The sequence below is a fragment of the Nicotiana tabacum genome, chromosome 2, assembly GCF_000715075.1.
Source record: "Nicotiana tabacum cultivar K326 chromosome 2, ASM71507v2, whole genome shotgun sequence".
In the NCBI taxonomy this organism is placed as follows: Eukaryota; Viridiplantae; Streptophyta; class Magnoliopsida; order Solanales; family Solanaceae; genus Nicotiana; species Nicotiana tabacum.
In genome coordinates, this window is record NC_134081.1 from 1,177,566 (window position 1) to 1,196,504 (window position 18,939).

The 18,939-nt window shown below is 37.8% G+C and overlaps 1 protein-coding gene across 1 annotated transcript; it reads right to left on the reverse strand.

Annotated features, from left to right (window-relative positions):
• Positions 1-14,073: 14,073 nt before the first annotated feature.
• LOC142168771 (F-box protein CPR1-like) lies at positions 14,074-15,301 on the reverse strand. Its single transcript, XM_075229798.1, has one exon. The coding sequence runs from the start codon at positions 15,199-15,201 to the stop codon at positions 14,107-14,109; it is 1,095 nt and encodes a 364-aa protein (XP_075085899.1). The 5' UTR covers positions 15,202-15,301; the 3' UTR covers positions 14,074-14,106.
• Between the last annotated feature and the right edge of the window lie 3,638 nt (positions 15,302-18,939).

Consider the following 18,939-nt stretch of genomic DNA (forward strand, 5'->3'; position numbering starts at 1 on the left):
TCCACTCTTACGGTGCTTCAAAGAAGGAAAAAGGCAATTGGATGGACTTTGGCTGACATTCGGGGTATAAGCCCAACCTTTTGCATGCACAAAATTATACAGGAGGATGATGCCAAACCCTCTGTGGAACATCAAAGGAGGTTGAATGAATCTATGCAAGAGGTCGTCAAGAAGGAAATTATCAAGTGGCTTGATGCAGGGGTTGTGTACCCTATTTCTGATAGTTCATGGACTTCACCGGTACAATGTATGCCGAAGAAGGGGGGGTATGACTGTGGTCACAAATGAGAAAAAGGAGTTGATCCCCACTCGTACTATCACCAGATGGAGGGTATGTATGGACTACAGAAAGCTAAACAAAGTGACCCGCAAAGACCACTTTCCATTGCCCTTTCTTGATCAAATGTTGGACAGACTTGCCGGGCATGCCTACTATTGCTTTTTGGATGGGTACTCAGGGTCCAACCAGATTCCCATTGCACCGGAAGACCAAGAGAAAACTACCTTCACATGTCCGTATGGCACATTTGCATTCTCACGGATGCCATTTGTTTTATGTAATGCACCGACTACCTTTCAGCGGTGTTTGATGGCAATATTTACGGATAAGTGTTCATGGATGATTTTAGTGTTGTGGGGGACTCATTTGAAGAATGCTAGGATAATCTTGACAAAGTGTTGGCCCGATGTGAAGAGACCAACCTAGTGCTTAATTGGGAAAAATGCCACTTTATGGTCGAGGAGGGCATTGTCCTCGGCCATAAGATGTCAAAGAACGGTATTGAAGGGGACAAAGCAAAAATTGAAGTTATTTCAAATCTCCCTCCTCCTACTTCCGTCAAGGGAGTTTGGAGCTTTCTTGGGCACGCGGGGTTCTACCGAAGGTTCATCAAGGATTTCTCAAAAGTGGTAAACCCCTTGTGCAAGCTGCTAGAAAAGGATGCAAAGTTTGTATTCAATGAAGATTCCATGAAAGCTTTTGAGCTTCTCAAGTATAAATTGACAACCACTCCAATCATTTCCGCACCCAATTGGAGCTTACCATTTGAGCTCATATGCGATGCTAGTGACATTGCGGTAGGAGCGATTTTGGGGTAAAGGGTCAACAAGATATTTCATCCGGTCTATTATGCAAGCAAAATGATGAATGACGCCCAAGTCAATTATACGGTGACCGAGAAAGAGTTACTAGCCATTGTCTTAGCCATGGAAAAGTTCAGGCCGTATCTCATAGGTGCCAAAGTGATTGTGCACACCGATCACGCGGTACTTCGTTACGTGATGACCAAAAAGTACTCGAAGGCTAGGTTGATGAGATGGGTTCTTTTGCTTCAAGATATTGACCTTGAAATCACTGATAGAAAAGGAAGTGATAATCAAGTGGCGGACCACTTGTCCTTCTTAGAAGAGGAGGAGAGGCCCCATGATGGCCTCAAAATTAATGATTCGTTCCCAGATGAACAACTCATCTCTATGTCTTTGAATGGTATGCCTTGGTTCGCCGATGTGGCTAACTTTCTTGTGACCGGCATTGTCCCGAGTGAGCTCTCTTCAAACCAAAGGAAGAAACTCAAACGGGACAGCTTGGATTATTATTGGGACGAGCCCTATCTTTTCAAGATTTGCAATGATGGTGTGATCCGGAGATGTGTCCCAGAAGAGGAGCAAATGAATATTCTTGATGCTTGCCATTCCTTGCCCTACGGTGGTCATCATGGTAGGGCGAGAACTGCTTCAAAGGTTCTTAGCTGTGGATTTTATTGGCCTACCCTGTATAAAGATGCAAGTAAGCTTGTTAAGAGGTGTGATGAATGCCAACGAGCTGGTGGAATTTCGAAGAAGGATGAAATGCCTTTCGCCACTATTCTGGAGATCGATATTATTGACGTGTGGGGCATAGACTTCATGGGGCCTTTTGTGAGTTCGTGTGGTAACACTTACATTCTGGTTGCTATTGATTATGTTTCCAAGTGGGTTGAAGCTGTAGCTTTGTCCAACAATGAGGCACGGAGTGTGGTGGCTTTCTTAAAGAAAAATATCTTCACAAGGTTTCGCACTCCTAGGGCGATCATCAGTGATGGGGGTTCTCATTTCTGCAACAAGGCCTTCGACACTTTACTTTCCAAGTATGGTGTCAATTATAAGGTGTCAACCCCTAATCATCCCCAGGCTAGTGGACAAGTTGAGGTCTCCAACAGGGAGATAAAGAGCATATTATCAAAAACTGTCAATGCAAACCGGACTGATTGGTCAAGGAAACTAGATGATGCTTTGTGGACTTACAAGACTGCATACAAGACTCTAATTGGTATGTCTCCGTACCGGTTGGTCTTTGGGAAAGCATGCCATCTTCTAGTTGAGTTAGAGCGCAAGGCCATGTGGGCGCTCAAGAAGTTAAACCTTGAATGGGATGTAGCAGCCAATCTCCGGGTAGAGCAACTTAATGAACTTGATGAATTCCGGTTTCATGCCTATTCCATCTCGTCCTTGTATAAGGACAAGATGAAGTACTTACATGACAAATATGCTCGGAACAAAGAATTCAAGGAGGGTGACTTGGTTCTTCTATTCAACTCTCGGTTACGACTGTTTCCGGGAAAGCTCAAGTCAAAATGGAGTGGCCCATTTGAGGTGGTGCAAGTGACTCCGTTTGATGCTCTCGACTTGAAAAACAAAAATGGTGAAATCTTCAGAGTTAATGGGCACCGAGTGAAGCATTACCTCAGCAAGTTTGATGACAGCCATGTGGTGGCATTGATCAATTTCCAATGATATTGGTAACATGCGCCGTACCGTGACATTAAATCAGGCGCTTCTTGGGAGGCAACCCATGTGTTTTTCTTTTGATTTTCTTCTTAGATCAGGCTTTAGTTTGAACTAACTGATTGTAAGCTTTGTGTAGGAATTGTTTGTGCAGTATAGGGTTGTTACTGGAGAAATTTGCCTAAGTGTGGAGAATTACGCGGACCGCGCTCAAAATTTCGCGGTCAGCGAAAGTTTTTCGCGGGGGCGCAATTTGTCAGCGGACGCGGACTTGAAAAGTCCATAATATCAACTCTCTGAAGTTGTATTTGCATCCGCATTCGTAATTTCGCGGTCTGCGTTGATCTTACGCGGCCGCGCCCGTTAATACGCTCTCAGCGGGCCTGTTTCTGAAAAGGCTCTTCGAAAGGTAAAAAAGCACGGACCGCGGTGGAATTCCGCGGACCGTGCTCAGGTAAGTTGGTGGGACCTCTGAGGTTGGTATAAATAGGAAGTCTTTAGGACTTTTACACTTTTCGAACCCCACACTCTCATCGAAATAGACCAATGTTCATCTTCCCCTTCTTACACTTTCAATTTCGTATCTCATTAATCAAGAAACAATTTCCTACTACAAATCCACATCTGGTATGCTCAAATCTTTACATTAATTTCATCTTTTGATTTTCTTTTCTTCTAATTTTAATTATTCTTTTTAGTTAGGGTTTAATATATGCCACAATCTCAAAATCATGCTTAATTGATGCTTAAATTCATGTGGGTAATTGCTTTACATGCCTAATGGGGGATAGGGTTATTAACTATGCATGTTAATTGCATTAATTTTTGCACTTAGTGAAAACCCTAGGTTTCAAATGTGCCAGGGCCAGTTTTTGTTTGAATTCCGCGGACCGCGGTCTATTTTACGCGGTCCGCATTCTTTAATTTGCGAGAGCTGAGTATGGTTGCATGTTTGCAGACACGATGATTCTTCCGCGGTCAGTGTTTGAACTTATGCGGCCGTATCCAAAATACGCGGTCCGCACTCATGAGTTTCAGAGAGTTTGACAAATTGATTTCGCGGCCGCGTTCATTTTTACGCGGTCCGCGCTTTATCTTTTGCGGCCGCATCCCAAATTACACGGTCCATGGAAGACCATGATCAGAGAGTTGGTAGTCTGAGTCCAACCTCTTTCGCGGCCGCGCTCCTTTTTACGCGGACTGCGCTGACCCTTCCGCGAACGCGCTCCTTTTTACGCTGTCAGCGGACCCCTGCGTTGAGAAACACTGTGATCATTTTATTTGCTTTCCTTTACTGATTCATTGAACCACAATACTAATGAGCTTTCACTGATTGTGTATGCAGATAATGGTGCGATCTCGTGGCGGTCCTGAAAAATCACAAGGGAGGGGAGAATCCTCCCGAGGCCGGGGAAGAGGGAAACAGACTGCACCCTTAGCACCTAAAAGGGTCATTGGCAAGAAGCAAACCATCCGAAGACCCACTCCCGACTCTTCTGAGACTAGTGAATATGTCCCCTCCCGGGAGAGTTCTGAAGGGGAAGCTGCACAACCCCAACAAGAGGCTCAATCATAGCCCCACCACCTCGTCAATGAATCTACCTCCTTGTCTTGGTCGTCTGATGTCTCGGGAGGAGGTAGTGAGACTTCCATACCACCTGCCCCACCTACTGCAACTCCGACCTCAACAGCGGCTCCAATTAATATTGATGATGAAGATGATGTCCCGAATGATGGGAGAGGTGGTGACACCCGGGTTGGAGGTTTGATTAGATCAAGGAAGCCGGCAGTGTGGCAAGATAGGTTCGTGAGTGAGAAGGCCTACCAGAAATTTCGGGAATGGTAGCCACAAAGGTCGCTCACCCTTGAGCGGCATTTCATAGAAAGAGATCTGCTACCCCACAATCCCAATGTGAAGAAGCAAATTGATGAAAAAGTGGGGTAGAAATTCTTCACTAGAAAGCTACCGGAGGCCAATGAGTACTTAGTTAAAGAATTCTACACCAATGTCGCCCACATCAAAAAGGACACCTATGTGACTAAGGTACGGAACCAGAAGATCAGATTTAATGGCAAGACACTGAACACATATATCGGGTTCGATGATGTGAATGAATCCTTGTACTTGGAGAAGGTGGCATTAGATGAGGCAGCCCGTCTATGGCTTGCAGAGGTGATAGCCATCCTTGGGTCAACACCGGCCTGGCTTACACCTGGGGTCCATATTGCTAGAAACACTTTGAGCTTTGAAGCAAAAGGGTGGTACACCTTCGTCTGCAGCCGCCTTGATCCGTGCTTGCATGACAGTGACATTCCACTCTCCCGGGCGATCCTCATAGCATCCATCATGGCGGGGTACCCAATAAATGTAGGGAACCTCATGGCCCGAAACATATCTAAGGCAACCGAGAAGGAAGAAATGTCCTACCATTGTCCCAATTTCATCACTATGTACCTAGAGGACCAAGGGGTTAAGGGGAGATACTTTGACACGAAGGTGAAGCCGAAAAGTCCCTTCTCTTGGTACAGCCTTCAGGGAGCAGACAATCCCAAGTCCAAAGGCAAAGCCACTACCTCCGCTGGCCAGTCTAAAGAGCCAAGGATAGTGACCACTGGGTCCGAGCCTTCCACAGCCGCAGGTTCATCTGCTGATATGCCACCTCCGTCCTCAAGGTCATCTGTCTCTGCCCCATTATTTGTGACTTCCTCCTCAGCTTACCCTCAGACTGCACTGCGGGTTAATCAGACTTTATCCAGCATCAACAACTGGATGCAGGTAGCTACATCAAAGCTATCTTCCTTATCTAGTGTAGTCGCAGCACAGGTAGCTCCAGCACAGCTTCAGATGCCTCCGTCAGTGGAGGATTCATTGAAGAAGATCCTTGACAACCAAAAGCAAATTCTGGAGACTCTGGGTACTCATGCGAAGGTAATCAAGGAGATGGGAAAATAGGTCAAGAAGGTGAAGAAGAATCAAGAGTTGTTAAAGAAGGAGGTGGACAAGCTTACTTCCACCGGTGACATTCCTCTGGACCTCCTTATGGAGGAGACTGCACCGGCAGCACAAACAGCACAGGCATCAGAGCAAGAGGCTGACAGAGAGCCGGTGAGAAGATTTGTGGTACCCCAGACCGAGGACCTGGAGATCCAGTTAGAGGATCCTGATGGTGCTGAGACAAATACCACATAGGGAGTTTTCTTTACTCTCTATCCCTCCCCTGATCTTATTTTTACTTTTAGCATTGAGAACAATGCTAACTTTTATTTAGGGGGGGGGGTCTTATTTTGATTTGATGACTTTGATGACTGGCATGTAATAATTATGATAATATTTTTCTTTATTTTTACTTGTCGTTATTTTCATTTTCGTTATTTTTCACTTTTGGTATGTATATAACTTTACCATTTCATGTATATATTCATCCCCATTTTGTGTATATTCGTTTCACTCCCCTATTGTACATATTCATTTTACTTTCCGTATTTTACTTTTTAACTTCTTTTGTAATTTTCCTTAATAGCTTAGCTTCTTATTTCCTTTAGTAAATTCTTTTTGAGTTTGTAGTCTCTTTTTACATTTCGGTGTGATCAATAAGCCTTTGGTTTTCTTAAGGCCACGGTTCTTTCCAAAGGTGGATGTTGTGTGAACCGGGTGGCTCTTCCTAATGATGGATGGCGTGACAACCTTCTTAAGGGATTGAGTCTGTTTTTCTTTCTGTTTTGATATATAGTAGTAATGAATAAAAGTGTCTCAAGTAGGCTTCACTTGGCACTAACACATTTACCTTCGACCTCATGGTTAGAGACAAGTTTGTTGACGAGATTAGCTCTAGTTGTGACCTTTAGACTCTTGAGTTGACTAAAACTATCATCAAGTAATTTTTGTGAGCCATCTGTAATCTTCAATCTTAGCTGAGGTTGTTGTGGGCCTTCGACTCTATTCTCTGTAACGATCCAGTAGCTTGAGAGGTGAGGTATTGAATTGCAAGTCCAAGGTCCGTGCCAATAAGTCTAGAACTTGCCCTGAATGTTTGTCTAAGCGAAATTCTAAGTGTAGCTCAACTTGAGAAGTGAGTGTAGGATCTCCTTGGTCCCATTTGAACTGTGAAAGCTTTCGTAGCCCACTAATATGATATTCTTAGTCAACCCCTTTGAGCCTAAGCCTTTTTCATTCAATAGCCACATTACAAGCCTTCATCCGTTTTATAATGATCCTCTCTTAGCACCCAATCATTTCTTAGCATTCATGATGAGCAATTAGCAAAAACATAAGTTTGGGGGAGAGATGAGGAATTTTAAAGTGATGAAAAGTACAAAGAACAAAAAGAATTGATGAAAAGAAAAGGCAAAGAAAAGGATGAAGAGTTAAAAAGAAATATGTCAAAAAGAATGAAAAGGTTGAAGGGATTCAAAGAAAACAATGTTGAAAGGCATTTAATGATGAGAAAAGGAGAAAAATGATTGTCATGAACAAGAAAGAGTGACAATGTGTCTCTCTAGTTCCCCTGAGGAAGAAGAAAATGGCTCAAAGAATCAAGAAAGTATGAAACGAAATGAGAAAATGGGGTGCTTAAGGAAAGATGAAACCATCATAGTTCATTGTGTCCTACCTTGATCCAAAATACCTTCATTACATCCCGCTAAAGCCCTATATGATTTCAAGTTGAGTGAGCTTGCATTAGTGATGATTTACATAAGGGGCAAGATTATGGTACTTAGAGCCGGACTTGTGGCATTCTTTTGAGAGTGATGAGCGCACTTCTTTACAATCCTTGTTTTGAGTGTCACATTCTATAAAGTGAGATTTGCTCATGGGGAGTAGAGGAGGAGGAGTTTGGGATCCACAATGACCCACGTGAGAGAGCGAGCTTCCTTGATGAATTGAGTTAACTCTTGATGTTTTTGTGTCACATTAGAACTATGGAAGTCGTAGCATGATGTTGTTGATAATGCATTTGTGTTGAGGGTAATTGTTAGTCCCAATTGATGTTTGATGAAGTCACATTAGGACGGCTGAAATTTTCATTTCTTTTTCTTGTGGAGGTGGGAATTACCTTGTTTGTTTGAGGACAAGCAAAAGCTTAAGTTTGGGGGAGTTGATAAGTAGGGGTTTTAGCCTATTATTTACTCTCTTTTGCTTAGGTTTTGGGTTAAAAATGTGTAAAGGTATTCGCGAAAACTAACTTAATGTGCTTGCTTGCAGGGTTTGGTCAAAATGAGGCAAAGAAGCCATAATCAACTCATGAAGGAGTCAAACCTGCAAGAATCCAAGGATGAGACTGGAGCGCTAAGAGCGGTAGAAAAGCGCGGCCGCGTAAGGACCACCGCTGAGGCAGCCACTATTATGCGGTCCGCGAAAGTAGATTCAGAGAAGCTGCTTTGAGTATTAAAATCACCGCTGACTGCGTTAGAAAGGCGCGGCCGCGAAGGGAATTCCACTGAGAGCGCATCTTGAGGTTCAGAGACCCTGCAAGTCAGGCTTAACTGAACAACACGGTTCGCGTCCAAATTATGCGGCCGCGATGGAAGCACATGCGGACGCGGTTGAAATTATGCAGTCCGCGAAATTAAGCCCAATCCAAGCCCAGTATTGCAGAAACGCGGACTGCGCTCATTATTACGCGGCCGCGAAAGCTCAAGCGTGGACGCGGTCAGAATTACGCATCCGCAAATCCTCTGCCGGGGCATTTTTGTCCAGAAATTTCAGCCTAGTATAAATAGATCCTTTTATCAATTTTAGGTGAAGTTTTGTTGAGCAGAGCACGTGAACAGCTGGTTTTTCCCTTTTTGGGCAATTTTAGAGTAGATTTACCTTCAAACTTTAGATTTTCATCTTGCACTTAAATATTATGGCTTATATTTCATCTTTATCTTTGATTTCTGCTGCTATTATGAGTAGTTAGACCCCATAGCTAGGTTTGTGACCCTACCCTAGTGTGGGTATTTAATGGGTCTTGAATTTTAGGGATTAATTGTTTATGGGTTAGTGATATTTAGCCTAATTTATGCTAAAATTATAGAATTAGTGGTTGCAAACACTGATTCATGCCTTTATAACTTAGGCTCTTCTTGAGAAAGAGGGACTAAGTCTAGGAAAGTTAGGCTAAGAAGGAATTGGGGGGAACTTAAGAGATTGATAGCCCCAATTAAAGGGTTAAACCTAGAGATAGTAATACCCGACTTGAGCAAATTTCACTTGTATTGTATGAACACCCATTTGGGCTTGAGAAAGCCAAATCGGGCAAAGTCACTCAAACTAACGAGAGGTATAGAGTGAGCATTTATGTGTGATGGTTATATCACGACCCCAATCATAACAAGATTGTCCTAGATTCTTGATACCCATTAGATACTCACCTAGGCGGAAGTCACTTCCCTAGTGCCTTTTAACACTTGAAACTTTTACCAAAAATATTATACTTAGCTTACACTCAACATACTATAGTATAAAATTAGAATAGAATCAATCGCAACAATGTTTGGAAGTGAAATTAGGAACAGCACGCACATCTAGATTAGTTAGATACCCAACTCCAAACCAAATTAACTCCTTGTGGAAATCGATCCCGACCTCGTTGGGTAAAACTGCATCGACCATCCTCGCTACTCTATAGTGGTGTAGGTTTGGACTCGATCATGCACTGACGAGGGTCGAACGGTGCGAACCATAGATGCATCTATTTAACCTGCCGAGGAGTTCGGCCCGCTCCACAAAGAGAAAATACAATTTAGAACAACCAAATTCAAGATTTATTAAGGCAACTATTCAAGAAATTCAAATTCTCATTTACGGTCAAGAAGAATGGAGTTTAACCTTTTAAAGTTCCTTTATCGAGTTTCTAAATATTTTAAATAATTAAATTAACAAGTAGGGCGCAAACATCGCAAGTACAACATGATATAGGTCCTAGACTACTCGAACATAAGCATATTAGTAGCTACGCACGGACTCTCGTCACCTCGTGCATACGTAGCCCCCACAAATAGAAGCACATATTGAATTATTTCATATATGGGGTTAATTCCCTCTTACAAGGTTAGAAAGGAGACTTACCTCGCTCTGAAGTTCCATAGCTGGCTCCCAAGCCTTTTCAAACAACTCAAATCGACGCCTAACGCTCCAAAACTAGTCAATAAATGAGCAATTCAATAAATATATACTTTAATACTCATTATAACCTATTTACAATAATTTTCAACTTCGTTCGAAAAGTCGATAAAAATAACCCTCGGGCCCACGTGCCCGGATTTCGAAAATTTTCGAAGACAAACTTTACCCATAACCCCACGAACTCAAATATATAATTTATTTCCAATTCCATACCCAAATTCGTGATCAAAATTCAAGAATACCAATTTCTAGGTTTTTCTTCAAAATCCCAAATTTCTACTAATTTCTCATGCTTGAATCCATATAAAAACTATGTATTTATCTTGCAATGGATGAGAATAACTTACCTTGGCATAGATGATGAAAAAACCCCACTTGAAGCTCTCCAAAAATCGCCCAATCAAGAGAGAATAGAAGAAAACAGGCCAAATCCCCGTTCTTAAAGAAACACACTGCCCAGCGATCTCTCGCACCTGCGGTCACTTGACCGCTTCTGCGGTCCCACAGGTGTGGCCAAAATACCGCTTATGCGATCCTCCTTCAGGCCCCTCAACTCCGCTTCTGCGGCTCCACGTGTGCAGGTGCGGTCCCGCTTCTGTGGCACTCGACTGCATCTGCGGTCCCAGCCTTCCCCAGCCAGAACCGCTCATGCGACCCTCAGAGTCACTTCTGCGGCTCCGCACCTGCGGCCATAACCTCGCAGATGCGGTTACACTAGAAGACAGCAGCCTCAGCACATCTTTCAAGTCCAAATTCGATCCGTTAACCATCTGGAATTCACCCGAGGCCCTCGGGACCTCAACAAAATATACCAACACGTCCCAAAATATAACACAAACTTGCTCGAGGCCTCAAATCACATCAAACAACATCGAAATCATGAATCGCACCCCAATTCAAGCTTAATGAATTTTAGAACTTCAAACTTCTACATTCGATGCCGAAACCTATCGAATCACGTCCGATTGATCTCAAGTTTTGCACATAAGTCACATTTGATATTACGGACCTACTCCAACTTCCAGAATCGGAATCCGACCCCGATATCAAAAAGTCCACTCCCGGTCAAACTTTCCAAAAACCTTCAAATTTCTATTTTTCGCCAAATAACCCCGAAACGACCTACGGACCTCCAAATCTACTTTCGGACGCGCCCCTAAGTCCAGAATCACCATACGGAGCTATTCCGAGGCTCGGAATCCCAATCGGACATCGATAACATTGAAATACACTTCAACCCAAATTTATGAAATTCTTCCAAAATGCCAACTTCCACAATAGGCGCCGAAATGCTCCCGGGTCATCCAAAACCCGATTCGGACATACGCTTAAGTCCAAAATCACCACGTGAACCTGTTGGAACCTTCAAATCCCGATTCCAAGGTCGTTTACTTAAAAATCACACTTTAGTCAATTCCTCCAACTTAAAGCTTCCGACCACGCGCACAAGTCATAATACCTGAAGTGAAGCTTCTCAGGGTCTCAAACCGCTGAATGACGCGCTAAACGACTGGTTGGGCCATTACAGGTGGCGTCTAGCAACACTCCTTAACGACCGGATAGCATGAAGTATACAATTTACTCTCAAGAACCCGTAGAAGAATAATGCATTAATTCCTTCAGTCCTTATAGCTCTGGGTCACCCTAGGATATGGTTTAAACTGTCAAATCCTAATAGGCGACCAACTATGTGTTCATGTCAAATATAATCGACCATTGAATGACCTAAGAAACTCTTTTCTTCTTTCATTCAATCTCCATGGCCAAGGTCTTAATTTGGTCGATTATAATTCATGACAACATGGAGCTTAAATTCATTACCAAGAGTTGACAGATTCCATCTTGATCAATTACTAATTCTACAAGTATTTAATCGTACCCAATATCCTTTCAACTATTGCCTTAGGGTCATAGGTGTCTAGTATCAAAGCACAATAAATAACTTGTCAATTACTAAGGAAACTCTTACATCACATTCTTCAAGAGAATATCATATTGACAGTTTATGATAATTCTAACCATTAGGAATTATCCAATAAATCGATTCAATGATCATATCTCTATATGCATCATCTATTTATGTGATTTAGTTAATGAGATCAACTAATCTTTATCCATAAAGACGATCACATAAATATTGATCTAACCGGATTACTAATGTCCAAATTAATAATCATATGATCAAGAATAAAATTTAGATTAAATTGTAAAAGACCTTACTCTCATTATCATGATCTCCATCATGATGACAAGTCTCAAAATTTAATCAAGGACCTTATTAAAATAATCAAGCAATTAATAATAACTATGATAAACGAATATCAAATGCCATATATTTTTATATCAAATAAGATTCATAAAAATATATTCAAATCATCAAATATGAGATTGGATCTAGGGAATATCTAATATATCCCTAACAGAATCACTTTAATTGTACTATTCATTTACCTAATTGATGTTGAATCCTTTCCTTACAATAATTTTCCAACGTGGTTTTATATATATATATATATATATATATATATTGCCTCTTAGCGAAATTTCATTTATTTTTTAACCCCTTAAAAATAAATTTCACAATAAAAATATAATTTAAGTTAATTTTCTAATATTTAGGACTTCAAAATCAATTAAAATTTTACCTTATATAAATCAAAAAATTCATTTATAACATATTTGCTAATTGTATGTAGGCATACAAATTAGGCGCACACATATATTTGATAAAGCAATTCAAAGTTCCATTCAATATACACGTTTCTTCCAAACAAAATATTTCAACTATTGTATGTACGGGAATTTATATAATTATTTTATTAAAAAATTTACTTCTATCATTAAAGTATAGTCCATCTTTTAACTATCTATAACTTTAATTGATTTTGACCATCTAAAAATTATGCATAGTATGAAAATTTTAAAGGCCAAAATTTACAATAATGCGGGAGAAAAATGTATAACAAATCAGTTGCCATTAAATTTTTTTCTCTTTTTCTTTTTTTTCTTTTTGTAAATATTCCAGCAAATAACATCTCCCTATGTTTTTTTATACATTAAGTTATATTTTATAAAATATTAACGCAATATCAGTCATTTAGAGTTTATATTGTCACTTATTAAATTTATTTTAGGAGCTATAGGCCGACCTAATCATTCTTATATCCATAACAGACCAAAAGATTTAGTTTTCAATTTGCATAATTGACAAATCATCATGATAAAAGTATTTTTTGGAATTATTTGTTTTTGATAATTTTCACAAGGTATTCCTATAAAACTCTGAGGACTTTCATGTGGCAGAATTTTATTTTTTATAGAGCTAGCTACATAATGTCTATTAACATACATTTACAAAGTTATACTTTTTATTTTGATTTTATAACTCAAACATATCGTTTAATACTACTTATGTAATTTTTAAAAAATTATTTACTTATTGACATAGGTACACGCGCAAAACGCGTACCCTAAGACTAGTAAGTATAAAAATGTGTATTAATTCAATTTGGAATTAAATAGATTAATTAAAAGTAAACAGATAGTTTTAAGTTGGGAGAATAGATTATGAACGACTTTTAATTCAAATACAATTGACCTATCCATCTTGATCTAATCAAATTTTGAGTCGATCATGACTTGATTATTTTACTGCTTAATTCATTTTAACCCGTCTAAATTTAGAATTCTTTTTGTTATTTAATTCATTTTAACCCGTCAAAATTTAGAACTTTTAAATAAGACAGAAAATAGTCTATGGCTCTTTATTAATTCATATGTACATAATATTGTATAACTCTAACATCGCTTGTATCTATCATCTATATGTCATATAATCCACTTTTTTTTTGGTGAGGAAACAATAAAATAAAACTGAGTTTTGGATAAAACTATGACATTATATCAAACACTTCAAATTATTTAATATTGTCGTTTATAGTGATCTATGAACACTTCAAACTATGAAATTATTTAATAACAAACACTTTGATATAGATTATCTAAAAAGTCTTTATATGTATAGACTATTAAGGCCAAATATTTTTATAATTCAGTAGCTTTTAAATGATGCCATGACATAGAATGTTATATTGCAACCCAAAGTTTTATAAATAAACTATTTACCATGACGTTTTCTTGAATAAATAAAGGGGAATAAATAAATCGACAAATAAAAATAAATAAGTGGTGGACAAAAGTGTAAAATGTTAGCCATCATTATCAACAATCAACTAACTTACAAATGAATTCTTTTTCAATGAGACTAAGCTTTCTTTGTAAGCAAAGGCTTGCAAAAAGTAGCCATTTTTTTGGTGGCCAAGAACTCTGTTTTTCTTTGGACAAGAATCAAATATGTCCAATTGCCATGAACTAACTTCAAGAAAAATTTCCCCCTTATGTCCATAACCAAGTGACCTCTTGATATTACAAAAAGGGCCAATTCTTACTTTCTTAGTCCAATAGCCTTTCTTTTCCATTACCCATATGTCAATACATGTTTCTCTACCAATAATTATTGGCTCATAAATATACATAGCAATGAGATTATTGAACAATGCTAAATCCCCTTGTTTGGATATAAACGACTTTGGTGTTTGAATCTCTTGAATTGTGTCATTGCTCGTATCAAAAGCAAATATCTTATCATTTTTACATTCCTTCCAATAGTAGAATCCATTTAAGTACGTGTTACCGCTTGATTTAACCATGTCACGACTAAAAATATTGAATTCCTCAAAATTTTTCCAAGAATTTGTACTCAGTGTATAAACCGAAATAACTGTAGGAGAATACCAGTCTTCAGAATAATTGTCCCAGTAATCTCTTATCCAGATAACTTTATAGTCACCACTCGAGGGTTGGATCCCAAACCCAAATTTATAAGAAGACAAATGAAATGAAGGGGAATTTAAGGGTTGACATATTGGAAGAGGCTTAAATTCCTTAGTAGCTGGGTTCCATAGTGCTACTTCTTCTTGATCATTATAAAGCAAAAATAATCCATTTAAAGGACCAAGAATTTCCCACAAATGTGTAGATGTATTTATAACATCTTGGTACAAATGGGATTTAGCAACTAATTGGTTTTGTTCATGAAATAAAGTAAAACCAGATTTCATTGTATCAAGAAAATAATGATGAACAAAGTAATTTGTAGGATTATTGGGATGGTTAAGGTGTTTTTGAATAAAAATGGTATTTTCAATGAGAGCATACCAGTCTTTTTTGACACTCTTGGATTGCAAAAGACATTTCACAGGCAATCTTGAGAAAATTTCCATCACTAAATCCTCCGGTAAGTCACTAAAGTTTGTTGTTTGCACCATTTTTGCTTCTTCCAAGAATGTGTAATTGTTTCCAAAAATAGAAGAAGGCAAAAGAACAAATAAGTAGTTGCTGGTATAGAGAGTTACTTTGAAAGGGTGGGTATGTGTCTATTTATATAAACAAACACACACACATGTGTGTGTGAAATAAATATTAGCCATAAGTCTCCAAGGTTCGCCAATGTCCTAATTATAAATTGTTATATGAATTTAATATTTGTGCATTGACAACGTAATATTATTACATAATCAGGTTATTTTTTGAATTTTTTAATTACATTGGGGGCAAGAGACAGGAGAAGGGAATGCTACGCTACTGATGGGATTTGAACCCTCAATCTTAAGTAGTGGCGGAGTCAGAATTTTCATCAAGGAGTGTCAAAATATAAATAATTAGATATATCAAAAAATCAATGGGAGTCAACGTATAGTAAATATACATAAAATAAAAAAACTTATCTAGCAATATAGGTAACTGTGCAAGATAGGAAACTCATCAAGTGATCGAGCTAGCCCTCAATCCCAATCAGGTCACTTAAAAGGTAATTGCAAGTAATTTAATTAATAAATACTCATTAGTAACTTACAATAAGTGGGAACTAACCTGCTATAATAAATAAAATTACATTGATAGTGTAAAATTTTTATATAGCTACTATATATATAACTTAAATCTTATATATATGCCGAAACTACAGACTCTCGATGGTGATCAATTGACTACCCTTCCTCGAAAAATTATATTGTGTATATAGATAAAATATTAGGTTTTAGAGGCATATAACATATATTAAACGCCCTTTATAGGAGAATGTTTTCCTCTTCTTTCAAATTTGAACACTCTTGAGAAAAATTTCTAAATTCACCATAGTATATGTGTGTCTGTATATTAGCCGTGGTTAACTAACCCCATCCCGGTATAAATGACACCTTGAGAATGGTGTGTTGGGAATGATTAATTTCTAAATAGTATCTCTAAGAATGACAACTTGCTCCTATCCTGACCATATATTTGGCTGTGTAAAATGAATACCAGCCATAGGTCTCCAAGGTATAACAATCCAACCCCTCCTTACTGGCTTACCTATCCTAAAGGGGAAGTAATGAAGAAGAGACAGCATGATTCTTACCTAACATTTCATAATAATGAAAAAACAAAGATGAGTTAGTGATATTGGAGGGGACCAAATTCAACCCCCCTCCTTTTATATTTATTAAGTTAATTAAGACTTGATTATAATTAATTAAGATTTCGTTATCATCACCTTGTTTCGTACACATCGGTTCAATAGTGGACCCAGAATTTCATCAAACGGGTTCAAACATAAGGGAAAAAAAAGGTGTAGGTTTCCATTTCATATTGAAAATACAAATAGTGTTATTGATTGGTTTCCAAGTGTTGGGATATATACTATTAACCATAGATTTTGGTTTAGATATAGTATTTATTATGAAATAATTATTTATTCAATTTTATTAAAGTTTTAAACAGATCATATATTCGTTTGTGTCATTTACTTATATAGTAGATGATTTAGTGTATAGAGTTTAGCTTATACACGGAAGATTAAATTATCGGTTCTTATAAGTATAAAGATCATGTTCACAATCTAATGATAGAATTTGACAAATCATCGTGAATGATTGCAGCACGAGATTAAATATAATTTATCTTGATGATGATAATGATTTAATTCTGACTTCTTATGCTAGTACATTTGTATGTATTGAACGGATCAAGTAGAGATAAGTATTTCATACTGACTTAATAAAATAACTTCTCTACCCACTAAACGTAGTTATACTCTTAATCTTGATATAATTATTATTAGTTGTGTATATCATTTATTGTTTTAATTTATTAAAATGCGAGATTCTTTTGTGGGTCAATATGCCCGGTAAATTGGACAATAATGATATACATTGCGAAGTAATAGTTAGTTGAATGAATCTATATCTCGGTCTAAAGATTGATGATACATCTTTATGAAAGCTTATAAGTTTTCATGTGTAAACCCTGCAGGTGAATTTTTTATCCATCACATGAAATAAGTTAAGCGAAAGTCTAAAGAAAATAATCAATGAATTAAATTGTTAGTGATTTAATTTATTTGATTAGTATCTGAATCTTAACATGGGGAGTTAAATAAGGTTTAATGGAAGAATTTCGAAATTGAACTGAGGAGTGCAGTTACGAATTTTTAGTGGAATAATTTATAATTTATTATGGTAGTATAATTCGAATATTTCGAATTAAGTCCATAAGAGGAAACCTCGCTAATTAAATAATGTTGTCTCTGATGTGCCTGAATAATTAAGAATTAAATGTAATTCTATTTATTGGTGGAAAAGGAAGACCCAAGAGGTTTAAGAAAAAGTTTTAAACCCAAAAATATGTGGCTATATAAAGGGGTCTTATTCCATAAGGAAGCTATGGTTTTTTACTACACGATTTCCATGGAGAAATTCGCCCACGCGAATTTCGTCAATTTCGTTACTATTTGGGTCACACAACAGAAGACCGTGGAACGGATGGTGATCGTAATCCAGTGGCGGTTCTGCTGATACGCTACAGAGCTGGTGGTGATTCGTTAAACATGAAGGTAAATCTCGTGGTTGTGGTCACGATTCAAGAGATAAGTATTTATTTTGTGTTTAATCAAAATTTGTGATTATGTGTTGTCTATATTACATGCAAGTGATCATTGCTATTTGTTTCTGTTGTTCATACTTGATTCTCATCAATTGGTATCAGAGTCTACTTGCGTCTAAATAGATAACTTAGATGATATATGTATATATTCGAAGCAAAATCGATTTGTCGTCATAGTTGTCCAACGCGGTACAGCACTGTAAAATTGTTCATCGATGCTGTTTTGGGTGAATTTTGTGTTTGTCACATGAAAAATTCCTTAAAAGTTGTTTTCGTCGCCGTCGGTTTTGATGAAAACCAATATTTGGTGTTTCATGATTCTTTGGGATTCCTTTTATGCGTAAGCTTGATGAAGTAATTTTAGAAAAAGAGTAGTATTGCCTTTTATTTAATTGGGTCAAGTGAAAGGAAAAGGTCAAAGAATGGATTCTCCGGCGGCTAAAGAATGCGAAGTGGTATATTTGATAGGAATAATTTTAAACCCAATGTGTTGTGAATTGTATTTTAAAAACCTAGTAACTGAAGGTAATTGTTAACCCACTTACTTACTGTTCTAGCAAATCGATTTCACTGTGAAGAACTGTTCTTGCACATGATGATTGGCCGTAACCCTTGGCGTTAATTACGGGCCAATGTATTCCACAACAACTTCTCTTGATTATAATAAACTAGTAAATTTGCCGCGCTTCGCGCGGTCTCAAAAATAAATTAATAAATATAAAATTCTTTATAATTTTAATTTTTTAATTTAAAAAATTATAGTACATACAAATGTTATTCGATTAATTATTTCCAAAAAAGAGAAAAAAAGAAGGGAAAAAAGGAATGATAATTATAAATGTGTTTCTTAGCTATAAATATGCCAAATTATGCGACCCCACACACATACATATATATACACCTGCTACACATCTTTGGTATTTTTTCAAAATTTCTTGTGTTTATGATAAATCAAAAAAAAAGAATAAGGAAAAGGGAGGAAATTAAAAATATGAAAAAGGAGAAGAAGACAAAAATTCAAAATTTTTTACACATCCCGTACAAACAACAGCAACAACAACAACCCAGTATAATCTCACTAGTGG